At 40.7% G+C, this 16,487-nt stretch overlaps 1 protein-coding gene across 1 annotated transcript; it reads right to left on the bottom strand.

Annotated features, from left to right (window-relative positions):
- Nucleotides 1-12,562: 12,562 nt before the first annotated feature.
- On the bottom strand, nt 12,563-15,857 carry LOC143021018 (DNA-directed RNA polymerase II subunit RPB1-like). The gene is made up of 2 exons (XM_076178165.1): nt 15,679-15,857; nt 12,563-14,998 (listed from the first exon to the last, which is right to left on the bottom strand). Exons 1-2 carry the CDS (start codon nt 15,749-15,751, stop codon nt 12,867-12,869), a joined length of 2,205 nt encoding a protein of 734 aa, XP_076034280.1. The 5' UTR covers nt 15,752-15,857; the 3' UTR covers nt 12,563-12,866.
- Between the last annotated feature and the right edge of the window lie 630 nt (nt 15,858-16,487).

Genomic DNA, 16,487 nt, shown 5'->3' with positions numbered 1-16,487 from the left:
AAGGATATGTAAAGTGTTGGTACAACACAAGATGTACGGAGTTAAAAGACAAAAGTGATAAAGCTTGGATAAAATGGAAAAAAGACAAAAGACCTGAGAAATGGAAAATATATACTAATTATAGAAATGAATATGTACAAGTGTGCAAAGAAGAAAAGAGAAAATACGAAAAAGATGTCATAGAAAAATGTAAATATCAACCAAAACTATTTTACAGATTTGTAAACAACAAACTGAAAAACAAACAAGAATTAGAGAAACTACAACAAGGAGGAGTTGAATACACAGAAGAAATAGAATTGGCAGAAATTATGAACGAGCATTTTAAATCGGTGTTTACGAGGGAGAACATACAACTTAGAAATATCCAGCGGGAGGAGAAAGTCCCCCCTATGAAAGAGATAGAAGTAACAAGGAATGAAATAATGAATCACTTGAGTAACCTCGATGTCAGAAAATCGCATGGACCAGATGAAATGGCAAACTGGATTTTGAGAGAATGCAGGAATGAACTAACAGACAAAATACATAGTCTAATAAGCAGTTCATTAAAAGAAGGAAAAGTTTCAGAAGATTGGAAAAGAGCAAATATAGTACCAATATATAAAGGGGGAAACAAGGAAGACCCTACTAACTATAGACCGGTCTCCCTTACAAGTACGATAGCTAAAATTTGTGAAAGAATGATCAAAATTAGATGGGTTAAGTATTTGACACTCACGGTCGTGTGAATCATGGAATGCTATGAAGGAGGCCTTTGTTCAGCAGTGGACTCAGGATGGCTGATTTGATTGATTGATTGATTGATTGAAGGTATTTGGAAAAAAACAACGTACTAAATTCAAGGCAATTTGGATTTAGACAAGGACGATCATGCGTCATTAACTTGATGTGTTTCTATTCAATGCTAATAGATGTAATACAAGAAAGAGATGGGCTGATTGTGCATTTCTAGACCTGAAAAAAGCTTTTGATAAGGTGCCACATAAGAGATTGATAAAGAAATTAGAAACTGATCTCAATGAAGTATGGGAATGGAGTAGAAAGTCGGAGATGGAATTCAATATTAAGAACTGTAGTATAATGGAAATTTGGAAAAAAAAATTGTGGGATCATATACATTGGGAGAGGAAGAAATTAAAAAAGAAAATGAGAAGGACCTGGGAGATATTACTATGAATAATATGTCCCCTGAGAAACATATAAACAAGATTTTTGGAGAAACTTATAACTTAATAAAAACAATCAAAGTGGCATTTACATACCTGGACGAATAAATGGTGAAGAAAATACTAATCATTTTGATAAGACAAAGATTGGAGTATGCAGCGACGACGTGGTCTCCAAGTACAAAAAATGTATGATAAAAATTGAAAGAATTCAAAGAGCAATTACGAAATTGGTACCAACACTCTCAGAACTAACGTATGAAGAGAGATTAGCAAAACTTGAGCTACAGATATTAGAGCAAAGAAGAGAGAAAGGAGACTTGATAACTATTTATAGAATCATGAAAGGCATAGAAAATATTGATAGAGAGGATATAATAAAATGGAATAGTAGAGATACAAGAGGACACGGAAAGAAAATCAAGAAAGACAGTTATAGAAGAAGCCTGAAAAAGAACAGCTTTCCCCACAGGTTAATAGACGTTTGGAACAAGTTAGATGAGAATGTGGTGTGTGCAAAAACGATATACGAATTTAGAAACAGTCTGGATAAAACGAGATATGAAGACGGGACACCACGAACATAGCTTCCCTTCCCGTAAAATACAAGTACGTAAATGCAACTACGCACATTTATATATACGACTCGGTGGCGCGGTTGGCAGAGTTCTAGACTGTCACTACGGCGGTCCAGGTACGCGTCCTGCAAAGGGTTGAATATAATTTCAGTATCGCTGCGCTTCAGTTCGTTACTCCAACTCTCGTGGGCGGGGTGTTGTGTGTTTGTGTGCGTGTGTCAAAGCATTACCCATAGATCGGTCATACGAGCTCTGAGCTCTCTTTCGGGCGGGAAATAACTGTCGATCACGAATCCAACATGTGTTCCAAAGACCAAGGTGATTCACACACACACACACACACACACACACACACACACACACACACACACACACACACACACACACACACACACACACACACACACACACACACACACACACACACACTTTTTTGTGTGTGTATGCTATCCTGTGGTTCCATACTATATGGGTGCCAGAGGCCAAGGATCACATGAAGAATCGTCACCATAGACTTCAATAGGGTGACAATTCTTCATGTGGACTATCCTAGGGTGACAATTCCTCCTGGGTTTATGATTCTTCGGTTATGAAGTTGATGACAATAAACATAACCCTCATTCAACCTAACCTAACCTAATCTTTATTCCACTGTTGATATTCGGCGCACTGGGGTGACAATTCTTCAGGTGGGATCTCATGGGGTGACAATTCTTCATGTGACCCGGGGACAGAGCCAGCCAGCCTGCAAGCCACGTGTAATAGCCTGTGTCATAAAACATGGTCACATCCTTCCTTCCCCCACGCTGAAGTCAGTGCTGATGTAGCACGGGGTTGGGTGGTCAGGCTGGTGCCAGCCTAGCATGCCTCCAGTCTCCTCCTCCCTCCCTCCTTTACAAAGGATTACAAAGGCGGAGCATGCCGACAGGAGACCTTTTGGTCCATATCTAGGTCGGATGCGGAAAAAAATCATAATAAAATAATAATAAAAAAAAACTATTATGTATGCAACAAACAAAATACATAAATAAATGCATAGGTATAGTTGAATAACAAACAAACAGGTAAACAGTAAATAATGATAAATTGACACATAACTAATAATAAATGAAAATCAAACAGACAAATGATAACAAAACAAAAACAAATAATATAAAATAAATTATAATCATTACAGCATCTTGCTTAGGTGTTTATCTAAATGAGTCTTAAAGCTTCGAACTGAACTACATTGCACTACCTGTGCAGGAAGTTTATTCCATTCATTAACTACACGGTTGGCAAAGTTGTTTCTACCTACTTCCAAATTGAATCTATTTCCTTCTTTCTTTCTCTCTCACCCAACTTGCTCTTTTTCGGTGTCTCAGCGTTATTCCCATCATTGATCTCTCTATTCTCCTTTGTGCTGTCCTTAGTTTTGTTTCCATTGCCTTCGTAAGTTTCCAAGTCTCACAGCTGTAGATTATTGCTGATAGAATGCATTGATTGTAAACTTTACGTTTCAAACATAAAACCCTCCATACAGAATGAAAACTTAAAATTAACCAGAGATTTTATATGGGATGGACTGGGAGAATGAAGAAGAAAACGTAGAGGAGGAGCTGGAGAAGGATGACATTATTCTTATTTCAGAAACAACAGAAGACTAACGAGATACAGGAAGTAATTCGAACAAGGAAAGCCTCAAAGTAGGTTAAATTAATCTTCAAACCTTTTCATTCCCAACTCAACATTCTGAAAATCTCTTCCAAGAAAGCTTAAATAATTTGTGTGAAATTGTATCGCCTTACCGTACTCCTTTCTCGATATTTATCTTTTCTGTATCTTTATGTGGTCGAATTACAGCGTTATCTTTCGCATAGATATTTTCTAGAACACTTACGGTCTGTCCATTTGCACCCTGCTTGCCTAACGAGTTTAGAATTTATATTTGTTCTACAGAGTAGGCCTGCTCTTAATCTACAAAAACTAAACAAAGAGGTATATTGTATTCTGTGTTGATTGATTGAACGTAAATGTTGCATATTTTGATTGGGCAATGAGTGTAAGTTGCGACGAGAGCTTGTAGCCTTATTATATGGGGGTCATACGCTGACGTCAATGTGTTGATTGGTTTTACGCATATAAGGGGATGGAATGGTGGAATTTGATTGGTGCATACAAAGAGGTGGCTTTAATACATTTGAAGTCAATGACATTCGGGTTCCCCAGGAGCGGGCGGGAAGTAGTTTTATGTCCCTCGTCACTGAGGCTTATATCTGTGCGTGTTCACGCGTGTTGGGTTGCAAGAGAGCGAGGTACTGTGGGACAGGAACCACTTGATGTACCTCGTCACCGAAGTGTAAATGTGTGCGTTTTCAACCGTGATGTAGAAGATAGGAACAGAGGAAATGACTTAACGCGTTGTTGACCTTCATCGTGAGTCATTTCTTTTCTTCTCGTCTTCCTCTTTCTTCTACTCTACTTTTTTTTTCTTATCTTCTTCCAGTTGTTGTCACAGTCCATCCAATATAAAATCTCAGGTTTCCCCCTTCTCCAACTCCTCCTCTTCTTCATTCTCCCATTCCATCTCATATAAAATCTCTAGTTATTTTTTTTTCCTTTATGGAGTTTGCAATGGCCTTTGGATTCCACCGGCCAGGAGTGAGAGACGATACTCATTCGTTTAGGTCTATTGGTTTTAGTTACGAAGAAAACTTGTAGCCTTATTGTCTGACGTGATCGTAGAGTCATTAGCCTACATCCACAAAGGTTTGAGTATTAAAAACATTAATATTATTGTGTATACATTGTGACGAATGTGGATAGGAGGTAAAGGGAACACAGGCTGAGGGAAATACTTTTATTCCTGACTAGTTTCGCCTGAATGGTTTCTTCAGAGGAAACTAGTCAGGAATAAAAGTATTTCCCTCAGCCCGTGTTCCCTTTATCTCCTATCCACATTAATATTATTATTGTTGCTATCATCATAATCGTCATTTTACCGCGATACTAATATTACAGCAGCTATAAAGAAAAAATGCCGTTATGCGGCCAACAAATCCAAAAGCGACGTGTGTGCTTCCCTGCAGTCGATTTGGAAAAATTATTTGATCAGACAGAACCAGTACCAGTACAGAACCAGGCGCTGCGCGTAATACTGGGCGCGCCGCGCTGGACTCTGGTCGATCAATATGCAGCAAGAAGCGGGACTGTTGCCTATCAGTGCGAGGATCTCAAGAGTGGTGGTAGCCTTCGCCATAAGAGTCATTCAGAGGGAACACGACTCGTTACTGCGGTGAAGGCCAATCAGCGCCCTCCAGCACGATCCGGATCTCTTCCAGAAAGAAGAGGTGGTCAGCGAGGGTTGCACACCGTATAAGGGACCTTCAACTGCATGACCTTATCCTTCAGAAAAGGAGGGATGTGCCGGTGGAAGGTTATGTGCAGTCTCCCCCCTGAGAGAATCCACCGGCCAGAATCAGTGTGATAGCGTCACGACGCGGTGCGCCGCTGCCGCGCCTGCGGGCGGATGTGGAGGACACAATGAGATCTGTCGCCCCGGAAAACTGCGTCGTCTATTTCACAGACGGCTCCGCGGATCCCGAACACAACGTGGCAGGCGCAGCGTTTGTCACGAAGGACGTGCAACAGGGAGTAAGGGTGTTGGGCACTCGCTGCTCGACGCAAGCAGAGGGTGTTGCTGTGGGTCTAGCATTGACCCATGCTCTCAACACCCACTAACGCAATGTAGTTCTGCACACAGATAGTCTAGCTCTATTACACTTAGTATCTAGAATTTATCACAATGACCACAAACACCTAATGACCTCGTTGCTATTTCAGCTCAAGGCACTCCGTCAGCAAGGGAGATCAGTCGTCCTCAACTGAGTGCTGGGACACATCGGCATCCAAGGGAATGAAGCGGCACAGAGGGTGGCCAGAAGAGCGGCCACAGGAGACATGGAAGGCGGAATCGGTGTCCTCCCGAGCCGAACTAAGATCTTGGCCATTGCAACGAGAACGATGGCCAAGAGGGAGCTGCAAACCCACAGGAACCTGGCAGCCCAGAGGCCGTCAGCACGCTGGTATCAAGTTGCCACAGCGTGTGAACGGCTGACCCCTGGAGTCCGTCTCTCCAGGGTAGAGGAAGTCACCCTTCACCGCCTCCGTCTCGGATATCGATGTTTCTCGTAGGTGAAGGGACAGCCGGAGGCCTGCATACACTGTGGAGAAGCGGGAGCAAACGGGCTAAATCATCATGTGGCCCTCTACCCAGCGACCCGTTTTCTGCGTGCGGGCCCCAGGGCTTCGGCCGGGGGACTCAACCGTCGACTGTCAAGGACACTTACCTCGTATCAGCTGAGACGCCTCTTTCAAGTGCCGCCCTCCAGAAGATACGGATGGGTTCTGTTTAACTGTACTCACTTGCTGATTTTGACTTATGACACATCACAAACTTAAGCCAAGGACTAGTACCTTCTCTTTTTCACCTAGGTAACTGCGCAGGATGCCTTGAACCGACCGGATGAGACGCGACGGGTGCAAAGGATATGCCAACCACGTCGGCTGGGACGCCTCCTTCAAGTGCCAGCCCCCAGAGGATACGGATGGGTTCTTAACTGTACACTTGTGATTTTGACTTATGACACACCACAACAATTTAAGCCAAAGGACTAATACCTTCTCCTTTTTCACCGAGGTAACTGCGCATGATGCCTTGGACCGACCGGATGAGACGCGACGGGTGCAGGAAACTAACCACGTCGGCTGGACCGGATGGGACGCGACGGACACAGAGGACACAGAGGACACTAACCACGTCGGCTGGACCGTGGGGATCGACCAGGACATGTACACATAACTTTAATTGTAAAAGGCATACTAGTATGCCTTCTAGGAGTAGTGGGTAGAGACCCAGGCAAGATGTATTTCTTGTAATCAATAAATGTAAAAAAAAAAAAAAAAAAAATGTAAAAAAAAATGATTTCCTTCATTTCTTTGGACCTTTAATTTTGTAAGTATTGGGCCCTAACGGCCCATATACCGAGATAGGATTTGAATTATTGCTCATTTATTGATGTCTATTTCCATGATTGTGAATTTTTGTTTAGGTTAACACCCTTGGTCTTTATTTCTGTATGTCGGTAATATTCATGTTACAGATTTTTCTGAAGATGTCTCCTTGCAGACGAAACGTTGGATAAATGAATCATTTTGGCAATCTGGTTTATGCCCACCCTCCAAATGGCAGAGTACTGGTTAGAAAGATTGAGAATACCCATAAGAAGATTAACAACCTCCGTAATGCTGTCGACTGTAATAACGCATGCATATATATATATATTATATATATATATATATATATATATATATATATATATATATATATATATATATATATATATATATATATATATATATATATATATATATATATATATTTGTGTGTGTGTGTGTGTGTGTGTGTGTGTGTGTGTGTGTGTGTGTGTGTGTGTGTGTGTGTGTGTGTGTGAAAAGAGAGGGAACGTGGACTGATGGTATTATATATATGCATATATACATACAAGGTTTGTTAAATAAGTAATGAGAAAATGTCAGGCGAGAAGTTAAATATGATTGGATCAAAATACTATTTCATGGTGAAGTACATACACATATATTCTATGAAATGACTAACTGGCAACTTTCTATATTTGTAGTACTGAGTGCAGCTGTGAATGTGGTGGAACCAGTCTGATTCGGTTTGCCGATCAGTAGTGCTGGGCAAATACCGCTAATTTCAATACTGGAATTACCGGTGAACAACAATATCGTTACCGAAATTACTGGCAGTTTACCGGTAAAAGATTCGTGAGGTGGTAGTGACGTCCCAAGTTCGAGTCAAGTTCGAAAAATCAATGTTTTTGTCCTTTAATAAGCTATATCTCTGGTTCTATTTTACATATTATTTTTATTGTTATGTCGTTGTACAGGGAAAAGTAATACTTTAATAGGTGCTACTATGGTATGCTACATACCGCGCGAGTGAGTGAATGGAGGGTGGGTGTGGTGTGTAAACTTTCATCCGCGTGTGTCTGCATGCATGGGTTCATGTTTGGAGGGTGCATGTGGGAGTGGGAGTTTTGTTAATACGCACACACATACACATATAATGAGCTTTGACTAATTTGTAATAAATGTTTTCCTAAAAACTAACCTAACCTAACCTGACTAATTTGTAATAAATGTTTTCCTAAAAACTGTTTTATGCTCCCTTGTTTTAATACTTATTTCATACAAATTAGCCCAGCACGTGATCCAAAGACCAAGGTGAATACTCAAGGATATATTAGATTTCATTGTCAGCATGCTCGTTATTTATTTCCTCAATTATTTTTTCGTACAAATTAGTTCATATTCTTATTTAGAAACAGAAGCATATTGGCATTTTCATCACTTAAGCATATATATATATATATATATATATATATATATATATATATATATATTATATATATATATACATACATATATGTATGGGTCTTCGTTTGGCGGCACGCGGAATTTTTCGATGAAACTTTCACAATTAATATAGTTTCGTATGCTAATCACAGAAATAACAGTAATTCTTTAGAGAATTAAACAAAAGTGCCGAAAAAACGGTTTTAATGGTAAAAAAAAATTACCGAGACCTTAGCGGTACATACTTGCTTAAGATATAAAAAAAAAAAAAAAAAAAAAAAAAAAAAAAAAAAAAAAAAAAAAAAAAAAAAAAAAAAAAAAAACAGATCTAAAGAAAATCTAAATCTTTCGATCCATATCTCATGGTTGACATCACACATCATGTAGAAGCATCACCCCTACTACAACCCAAGTACCTTAAACTATCCACTTTCTACAGGATCTCCCTTAATACTTCCAGACTGCTGCCACTTTCTCCCCTTGTACATCTCATCACCTTTTACCCACATTTATCTTCAACTTTATTCCTTGAGACACCTCCCCAAACTCTGTCACTAATTTCTTCAATCCCTCCTCTGTTCCTGCTACAAACGCAGTGTCGTCAGCCAAAAACAGCTGGCTTATCTCCCACTTCTCTTCATTTTCTTTAACCATATCCAATCCCCGACCCACTACCCTTGCATTTACCTCTTGTACCACCACATCCATTTATAAATTGAACAGCCAAGGTGACATAACACATCTCTGACGAAATCCCACCTTTACCTCAAACCACTCACTCTCCATTTCTAATCCCAACACAAGCTCTACCACTCTCGTAAAACCTCTTGACTGCTCTTAGCAGCTTTCTTCCTATCCCATACATCTGCAATACCTTCCATAGTGCCTTTCTGCCTACCCTGTCATAAGCCTTTTCAAAATCCATAATAGCCCAAAAAACATCCTTACCTTTTCCTAAAGCTTTCTCACATATTTGTCTTACCACAAAAATCTGATCTACATGACCCCTTCCTGTCCTAAACCCACACAGTTCCTCACCAACTACTCCCTTTGCTCCTCCTACTCCTCTCAAGATCCTCCCATAAGCCTTCCCAACTACACTTAACAAGCTGATCCCTCTCAAACTACTACACTCACACTTGTCTCTTTTCCTTTGTAAAGTGAAACTATACAGGCACTCCTCCAGTCCTATGGCACTCTACCCTCTCTTAAACAAACATAATATAACCTCACCAGCCAGTCCATTATCACTGTATCTCATTTTTTCAGACATTCTGCATGACATCCATCCAACTCAGGTGCCTTACCTGCTTTCATCATCTTAACACCTGCCTTCACTTCATCATTCTTTATTTCTCCTCCATTTTCTTCACTCATCACAGTCTTTTTCATAGTGCTTCCCACAGCAACTACCTTTCCCTCCCTATCCTACTTCAAATTTAGCAACTCACTAAAATACTCTGCACTCTTACTGCCTTCTCTTTCATTATCATCTCTCCATCTGCACCTTTTACCTTTTCTTCTCCTCTTGATTTGCCCCCTCCTCTCTTAATTTCCTTCCAAAACATCTTTCTATTACTTTCAAATTTTTGTCATACTCTTACCCCATTTCACATATGCTTTCCTCTTTGCCTCCTTTATCTTATGATATATATATACATACATATATATATATAAGCAAATGAATGTTGTAACCCATTAGTAAGATTGACTGAATATCCCACTATCAAAGAAAAGAGAGATATTTGAAGATATGTATACTGCAATCACTGTGATCCTCTTCAGTGTGGTTTTACAGAGGGTGGATTAACTTAATTATACTAGGAGGAGATACATAAAGGGGACATGGGGAAGTAAGCATACTAGTGTGTGCTTCATTTGAGCCCAAGTCACAGTGACCCCAATGTCAAACTGACCCCATGTTAAATGTTTGCACAAGAGGAAGTAGGTTCAGATTTGGCCAAACTGGTAATGGCAAATGGGGACCATTCTCCTTATGAAGTATCAAAATTAGGTAGATGTTTGATCAGGGAGGACTCTAACATATTTTCCTCTGTAGTAACAGTGTGATTTGTAAATCAAATCAGCCTTGTCCCAGTCCATTTGGTGATCTAATTCAACAGTATGGAGGAATACTGCTGAATTTTCCTAGGTTATCTAATTGAATTTCTATGCTCCCTGATCGTAGTGGGAAGGTCCCTTCCTGCCTGGCCCTAGTACACATTAGAGCAGTCTTGGCATGGAATTTTATAGATGCCTGCTGAGACGGCTCTGAAATGTATTGAGGGCCAAACAGGAAGGGGCCTTCCCACTAGGATCAGGGAGCATAAAAATTCTATTAGATACATCCAGGAAAAATCAGTAGTATCTTTCATACTGCTGAATTAAATCACCAAATGGACTGGAACAAGGTTGATTTAATTTACAAATCACACTGTAACTACAGGAGAAAAATTGCCGAGTCCTCCCTGATAAAAAAGAACTACCCAATTTCAATACTTCAAAAGGACAATGGTGCCCCAGTGCCATTACCAGTTTGGCGGTCAACAATATTGTACATCAAGTTGTCTGCCCAGATCTGAACTTACCACCTCTAGTGCAAACATTTGACCTAGGGTCAGTTTGACCTTGGGGTTATCGTGACTTGGGCTCAAACGGACCACACACTAGTATGCTTACTTCCCTATGTCCCCTTTATGTATCTCCTATTTAAATCAACCCACCCTCCATAAAACCACACTGAAGAGGATCACAGTGATAGCAATATATCTTCAAATACCTTTCTTTACTCTGATAGTGGGATATTCAATACATATATATATACACGTGTGTGTGTATTTACTTAATCATAGTATACAGGGAAGGAGCAATGCTCATTGGGTCCTGTGTGTGTATGTATATGTATGCATGTTTTTGCATTTGTAGAAAGGAAGGCATATATTGGTAGGTGTAAGTCATATCTGCACGAGAGTATGTATGCATACACATATGCATGTATGTACAGCTACACAGAAAACTATCGTTAGTAGGGGTGTCGAAACATTCGCTAATGAACATAACCTTATGACACCGAAGGGTTGGTATTTCTGGGGCTCGAATTGTTCGAATTCCTTCTGAATGAATATGAATCGAATAATAGTTCCGGAGTTCATATGGATTCACTATGACATGATAATCTTATTTCCGATGGAGACTTCAACTTGTCTCAAATAGTTTCGTTGTTTTGTGTCAAAATGATTAGCGTGATTTACTAACGATAGTTTTCTGTGCAGCTGTACACATATGTATGCATTATGTACCTATGCACGCACGTATGCGTGCGAGTGCAACAGGAATAGGAGAAAATGCAGCAGTAAGCTTGTCATTTTATACCCAAAACAAACCGTTAAGAGGAATAGGCTGAAGCAAGATAATTTCTTTTGATTTCTCCATTAATTATACTTCATATGCTCATCATGTACACTGTAAAGGGGTGAGTGAATCAGAGCATACACCCACACTACAATCACTTACTGTCCCTCCTATCTTAGCACCTTAAGGTGGGAGGGGTTATTCCTGTTGCTGTTCATGTTAAAGGCAATGCAGCAAGGCAGCAAGGCAGCAGTATTTCCACAGCAGAACCAAGCAGCTGAAGCTGGTTTAACCCACTTAGGAAGTTTATGGAGCTGACAAGAACATGTTTTGGGCCATGTCATTTCCTGCCATTTACAGCCACTTTACACTCTCATTCTTAATCGTCACTTGTGTCCAATGCCCCTTCTACCTTGTCCATCATCCTTTTATCATACACACATACATATACCAAAGGCTTTTCCCCCCTTACACAGGGGGTAACCAAAAAGAAAAAGGCATAGAAATCACTCCCACCCATTTCATTTCCCATATATTCCACTCCCCTCCCTTGGTAACTTCTCTTTCAAGTTTAAAATATGATAAAAAGGTTATGAAATAACTCGAGAAACTGACCAAAAAGATATTTCACAAGACACACACACACACATAAAATGGTTTAAACAAAATCATTGTATACGATTATCACCATTTCCACCCTCATGAAAACAGCACTCAAATTTAGGTGGTGGTTCCACCGAACCCTTAAGATTTTCATTTGCAATCAACACATAAATTTCAGCTTTAAAACACCAGTATTTGGCTTTATGTTTCGTGAAAATATATTTTCACTGCAGCCTTAATCAAATTAGACAGATCAGAAATGAGGTGTTAGATAGCTGGGAAAAAATAAGGACCCACTGCACCCTGTTCTGGTGTTATACTCACCTTTTCTTACTTTGAGGGGGTAGGGTGGGGACTAGCTAAGTCATTCTTAGAGCATACAGGAAGAATCCATTTTAAATATTCCTGGATAAGGATTTGTAAGATAAAACTCAAAAATTCATCCAAACTTGGATATTTATTATATAAAGACTACATATGATTACACATTCTAATACCCTTACCTAATACAGTGGAACAATAACCTTTTTTTTTTTTCTTTTTTTGCCTTCTATTTCTTTCCAAAACATATTTAATATAGCGACACACAAGACTGCAGAGCTTATGCTGTCTTGTCTAATCTTTGCTGAAACTGAATATATGCAACTCTTCATAAAATGCTCTTGATGAAATGTTCATCATGGATTATAAATGGCCTTAAAAATAAGTTATAAAATCACACTGCACGGATCAAGCACACCTTCTAGCGCTTTGATTTCTTCTTCTGTTTTCTTCTCTGTTCTTCCTCATCCTCATCAAAGCTCGGGGAATACAAGGGTGAGGTTGGGCTGTAGCCAGGTGTTGTGGGGCTGTATGTTGGGCTTGTGGGTGAATATTTGGGACTACTTGGACTGTATGTTGGACTAGTTGGTGAATACTTGGGGCTTGAGGGGCTGTACTGTGGACTTGAGGGGCTGTATGTGGGTGATGTTGGGGAATATTTGGGGGATGAAGGAGAGTAATTTGGTGATGTTGGGGAATATTTGGGCGATGAGGGTGAATAGGACGGTGATGTTGGGGAGTATGTTGGTGAAGTTGGAGAGTACTTTGGTGAGCTTGGCGAGTAGGATGGTGATCCTGGGGAGTAAGTTGGGCTGGTGGGCGAGTAATTAGGTGAAGTCGGGGAATATTTGGGTGATGATGGGGAATAGGATGGTGATGCTGGTGAGTACTGTGGGGAACTTGGTGAATATGAGGGACTTGTTGGTGAGTAGGATGGGCTGGTTGGGGAATATCCAGGGGAAGATGGAGAATAGTTCGGGGCATAGCTGGGCGAAGTTGGAGAGTAGGACGGTGATGTTGGGGAATAAGATGGACTAGTAGGAGAGTATGATGGAGATGTTGGAGAGTAGCTTGGTGACGTTGGGCTGTAACTTGGGGAAGTTGGGGAGTAAGATGGGGAGGTGGGGGAGTATGAAGGACTTGTGGGGGAGTATGATGGGGATGTTGGGGAATAGGATGGGGATGTTGGAGAGTAAGATGGAGAAGTTGGGGAGTAAGATGGTGATGTTGGGGAATATGAAGGGGATGTTGGGGAGTAGGATGGAGAAGTTGGGGAGTAGGATGGTGATGTTGGGGAATAAGAGGGGCTTGTAGGGGAATACTGCCGAGCAGTAGGGGAATACTGAGGACTTGTCGGGCTGTAAGTTGGAGATGTTGGGGAGTAGCTTGGAGAGGCGGGAGTCATGCTCGGTGACGTAGGTTGATACACGGGCGAAGAAGGAGAGTAGGAGGGTGACATGGCATGTGCTGGGCTGGGAATGTAAGGGCTCATGCCACCTGGTGAACCTGGGCTGCCAGGCTGTGGGGACCATGCTGGGGAATACCCCGGAGACATTCCTGTGGCATCGCTGGCTGCTGCTGGAGAGAATGCAGGTCCACCTGGAGTCATGCCACTTCCTACTCCTGGGGTCCATCCTCCATAGGGTGACATTGAAGGAGTTGCTCCTGAAGCCCACGGTGTTTGAGCAGGCGTCATACCGGTTGTAGGTGATGCTGCTCCAAAGATACCACCACCCATCATCATGCCTGTACCTGGCATAGGTATCTCCATACCAAGTTTACACTTCTCGTCATCCAAGACCAAATCAAATCCACCTGTTCCAATCTTTGGCAACTGACCCAACATAATGTTTTCTGAAACACCACGGATTGGGTCCACTTCTGCACAAGATGCTGCTTCCATAAGCACATCCACAGATTCTTCAAAGGAACATTTCATCAGTGCTCCAGTGTCTTGCCTGTTGATACCGTGACGTGTGATGGCCATCAAGTGACCTTTGCTGGTCATGACGTCACAAAGCAAAGCAAGGTGACGGTAGTTCACGTACAAACCGTAGAACATCAACACAGCATTCATCTCCTTCTCAACACTCTTTCGCACAGCTTCAATGCCCAGAACTTGGAATACTTCTAAAATATCGTTGCTGTAAGTTCTTATGGGATCAACATCTCTCTCTGACAGAACTTTCATTAGTGCGGTACCGTCAGTTTCAAGCAACCATTCTGCAATTGCCTTGAATTCACCTTGCTCGTTTATTTGAATCCTCTTTTTCTCGTCTGTCTGTGGCAAGTGCATGTACACCTTTGTGATGGCTTCAATACCTTGAAGCGTCAAGTCATTCAACATGTTGGCTTCAATACAGCGTAAGAAGGTGTCATCTTCCATCTTGTCAACCTGTTCTTCTGCATCATCATTAAGCTTATCATCTCCCACGATGATACGAATACGCAATACAAGCTTTTCTGCATTGTCATCATTAAAAATGCAGTTCAAATCATCTCCAAATCCTGAATTAATTTTCTGGGAGATCTGTTCCATGGTAAGTTTCTTATCTGTAAAAGAAAACAATTATAAGTTTCAGTATGCACGAAATAATAATCAAATCATGGAACACACAGACCCTTAATCTATATACCAAGTTCATTACTATCATACTCATTCCATTCATTTGTTTCTCTTAAAACCATGAGAAAAATACAATCTATTCCCCAGCAACTTCCCATTAAATGAACAAATCACTGTCATAATTAAAACATTTTCCTCTAATCAAAAGACTTGTACACATGTCCACTTTTTCCAACAGCCTAACCACATGCTTTTATAATTTCCTTTCATTCACTTTTTCCTAGGTTTAACCTCTTCCATACATGCCGCCTACGTAGGCGGCATGAGGAGCAAGTGGATACGCGAGGCTGCCATATCAGCGTCTTGATTATATTTATTGTAGTTGTCCCTGTGGAACTGACATACTTTCTAAACTGGCTTCATCACATTTTCTATGGTTATCAAAATTCACGGGTGAAAGAGAGAACGATCTATATAAGCGATGACTATTTTTTATGATGCGAGTATTATGACGCAATGTCGTACGTCTGGCAACTAATGCTGCCCGTGAGATTTTGGCCCGGAGTGAAGTGGTTAACCTTGACACCACAAATTAAGGAATCCTTTGAGGATACTTTTATCACACCATTTTTGGAACCCCAAACCCTTCAAAGATTGGTTTTCTTACCTGTCATCTTTTTCCGGTCCAATTCAATACGTAGAAGCCATGGTGAGATACGAGAAACATCAAAGTCTGGCATCTCGTAATAAACATTGACAAACTCTTGATCTTCAGTAATGACAGTGTTCTGCGGATCTGGATCATAGTAGATTGCAGTATTCGAGGTCACCTGAAAGGGACAACAACTTAATAGAATAGTAATAATAACGATGAAAGAGATACAGAGAAAAAAAAAAAAATTAACTTAGCAAATATATCCAGCTTCTACCCAAAACACTAACTTAATGTGAGAGAGAGAGAGAAAGAGAGAAGAGAGAGAGAGAGAGGAGAGAGAGAGAGAGAGAGAGAGAGAGGGAGATGTATATATATACATACATACATATACCAAGGCTTTTTCCCCCTTCCAAGGGAGGTAGCCAAAAAGGGAAAGGCACAAAAACACTCCCACCCATTTCATCCCCAAATACACTCCACACCCCTCCCACACTTCCTCTCATCTGAGCACCTCCTGGATGACGGGTGTGTGTGTATATGTATGTATATATATATATATATATATATATATATATATATATATATATATGTATATATATATATATATATATATATATATATATATATATATATTCGTAAATAGCTGGAGTCCAGGAACCATTATTATGGGAGAAAGCATACGCTGGACTCGACGTTCGTCAATTTATTCCGACGTTTCGAACCCTGTCCGGGGTTCGTCTTCAGGGTAATACAGTGGTAGCAATGGAAATGTACATAAATAAGGGGAATTTGGTACACTGGGACAGGTCTCCACAGTAACC

The sequence above is a fragment of the Oratosquilla oratoria genome, chromosome 41 (assembly GCF_046742065.1).
Source record: "Oratosquilla oratoria isolate Oo_2021 chromosome 41, ASM4674206v1, whole genome shotgun sequence".
Lineage (NCBI taxonomy): Eukaryota > Metazoa > Arthropoda > Malacostraca > Stomatopoda > Squillidae > Oratosquilla > Oratosquilla oratoria.
The sequence above is the reverse complement of the archived record's forward strand: the minus strand, read 5'-3'. Positions and strand labels throughout refer to the sequence as shown.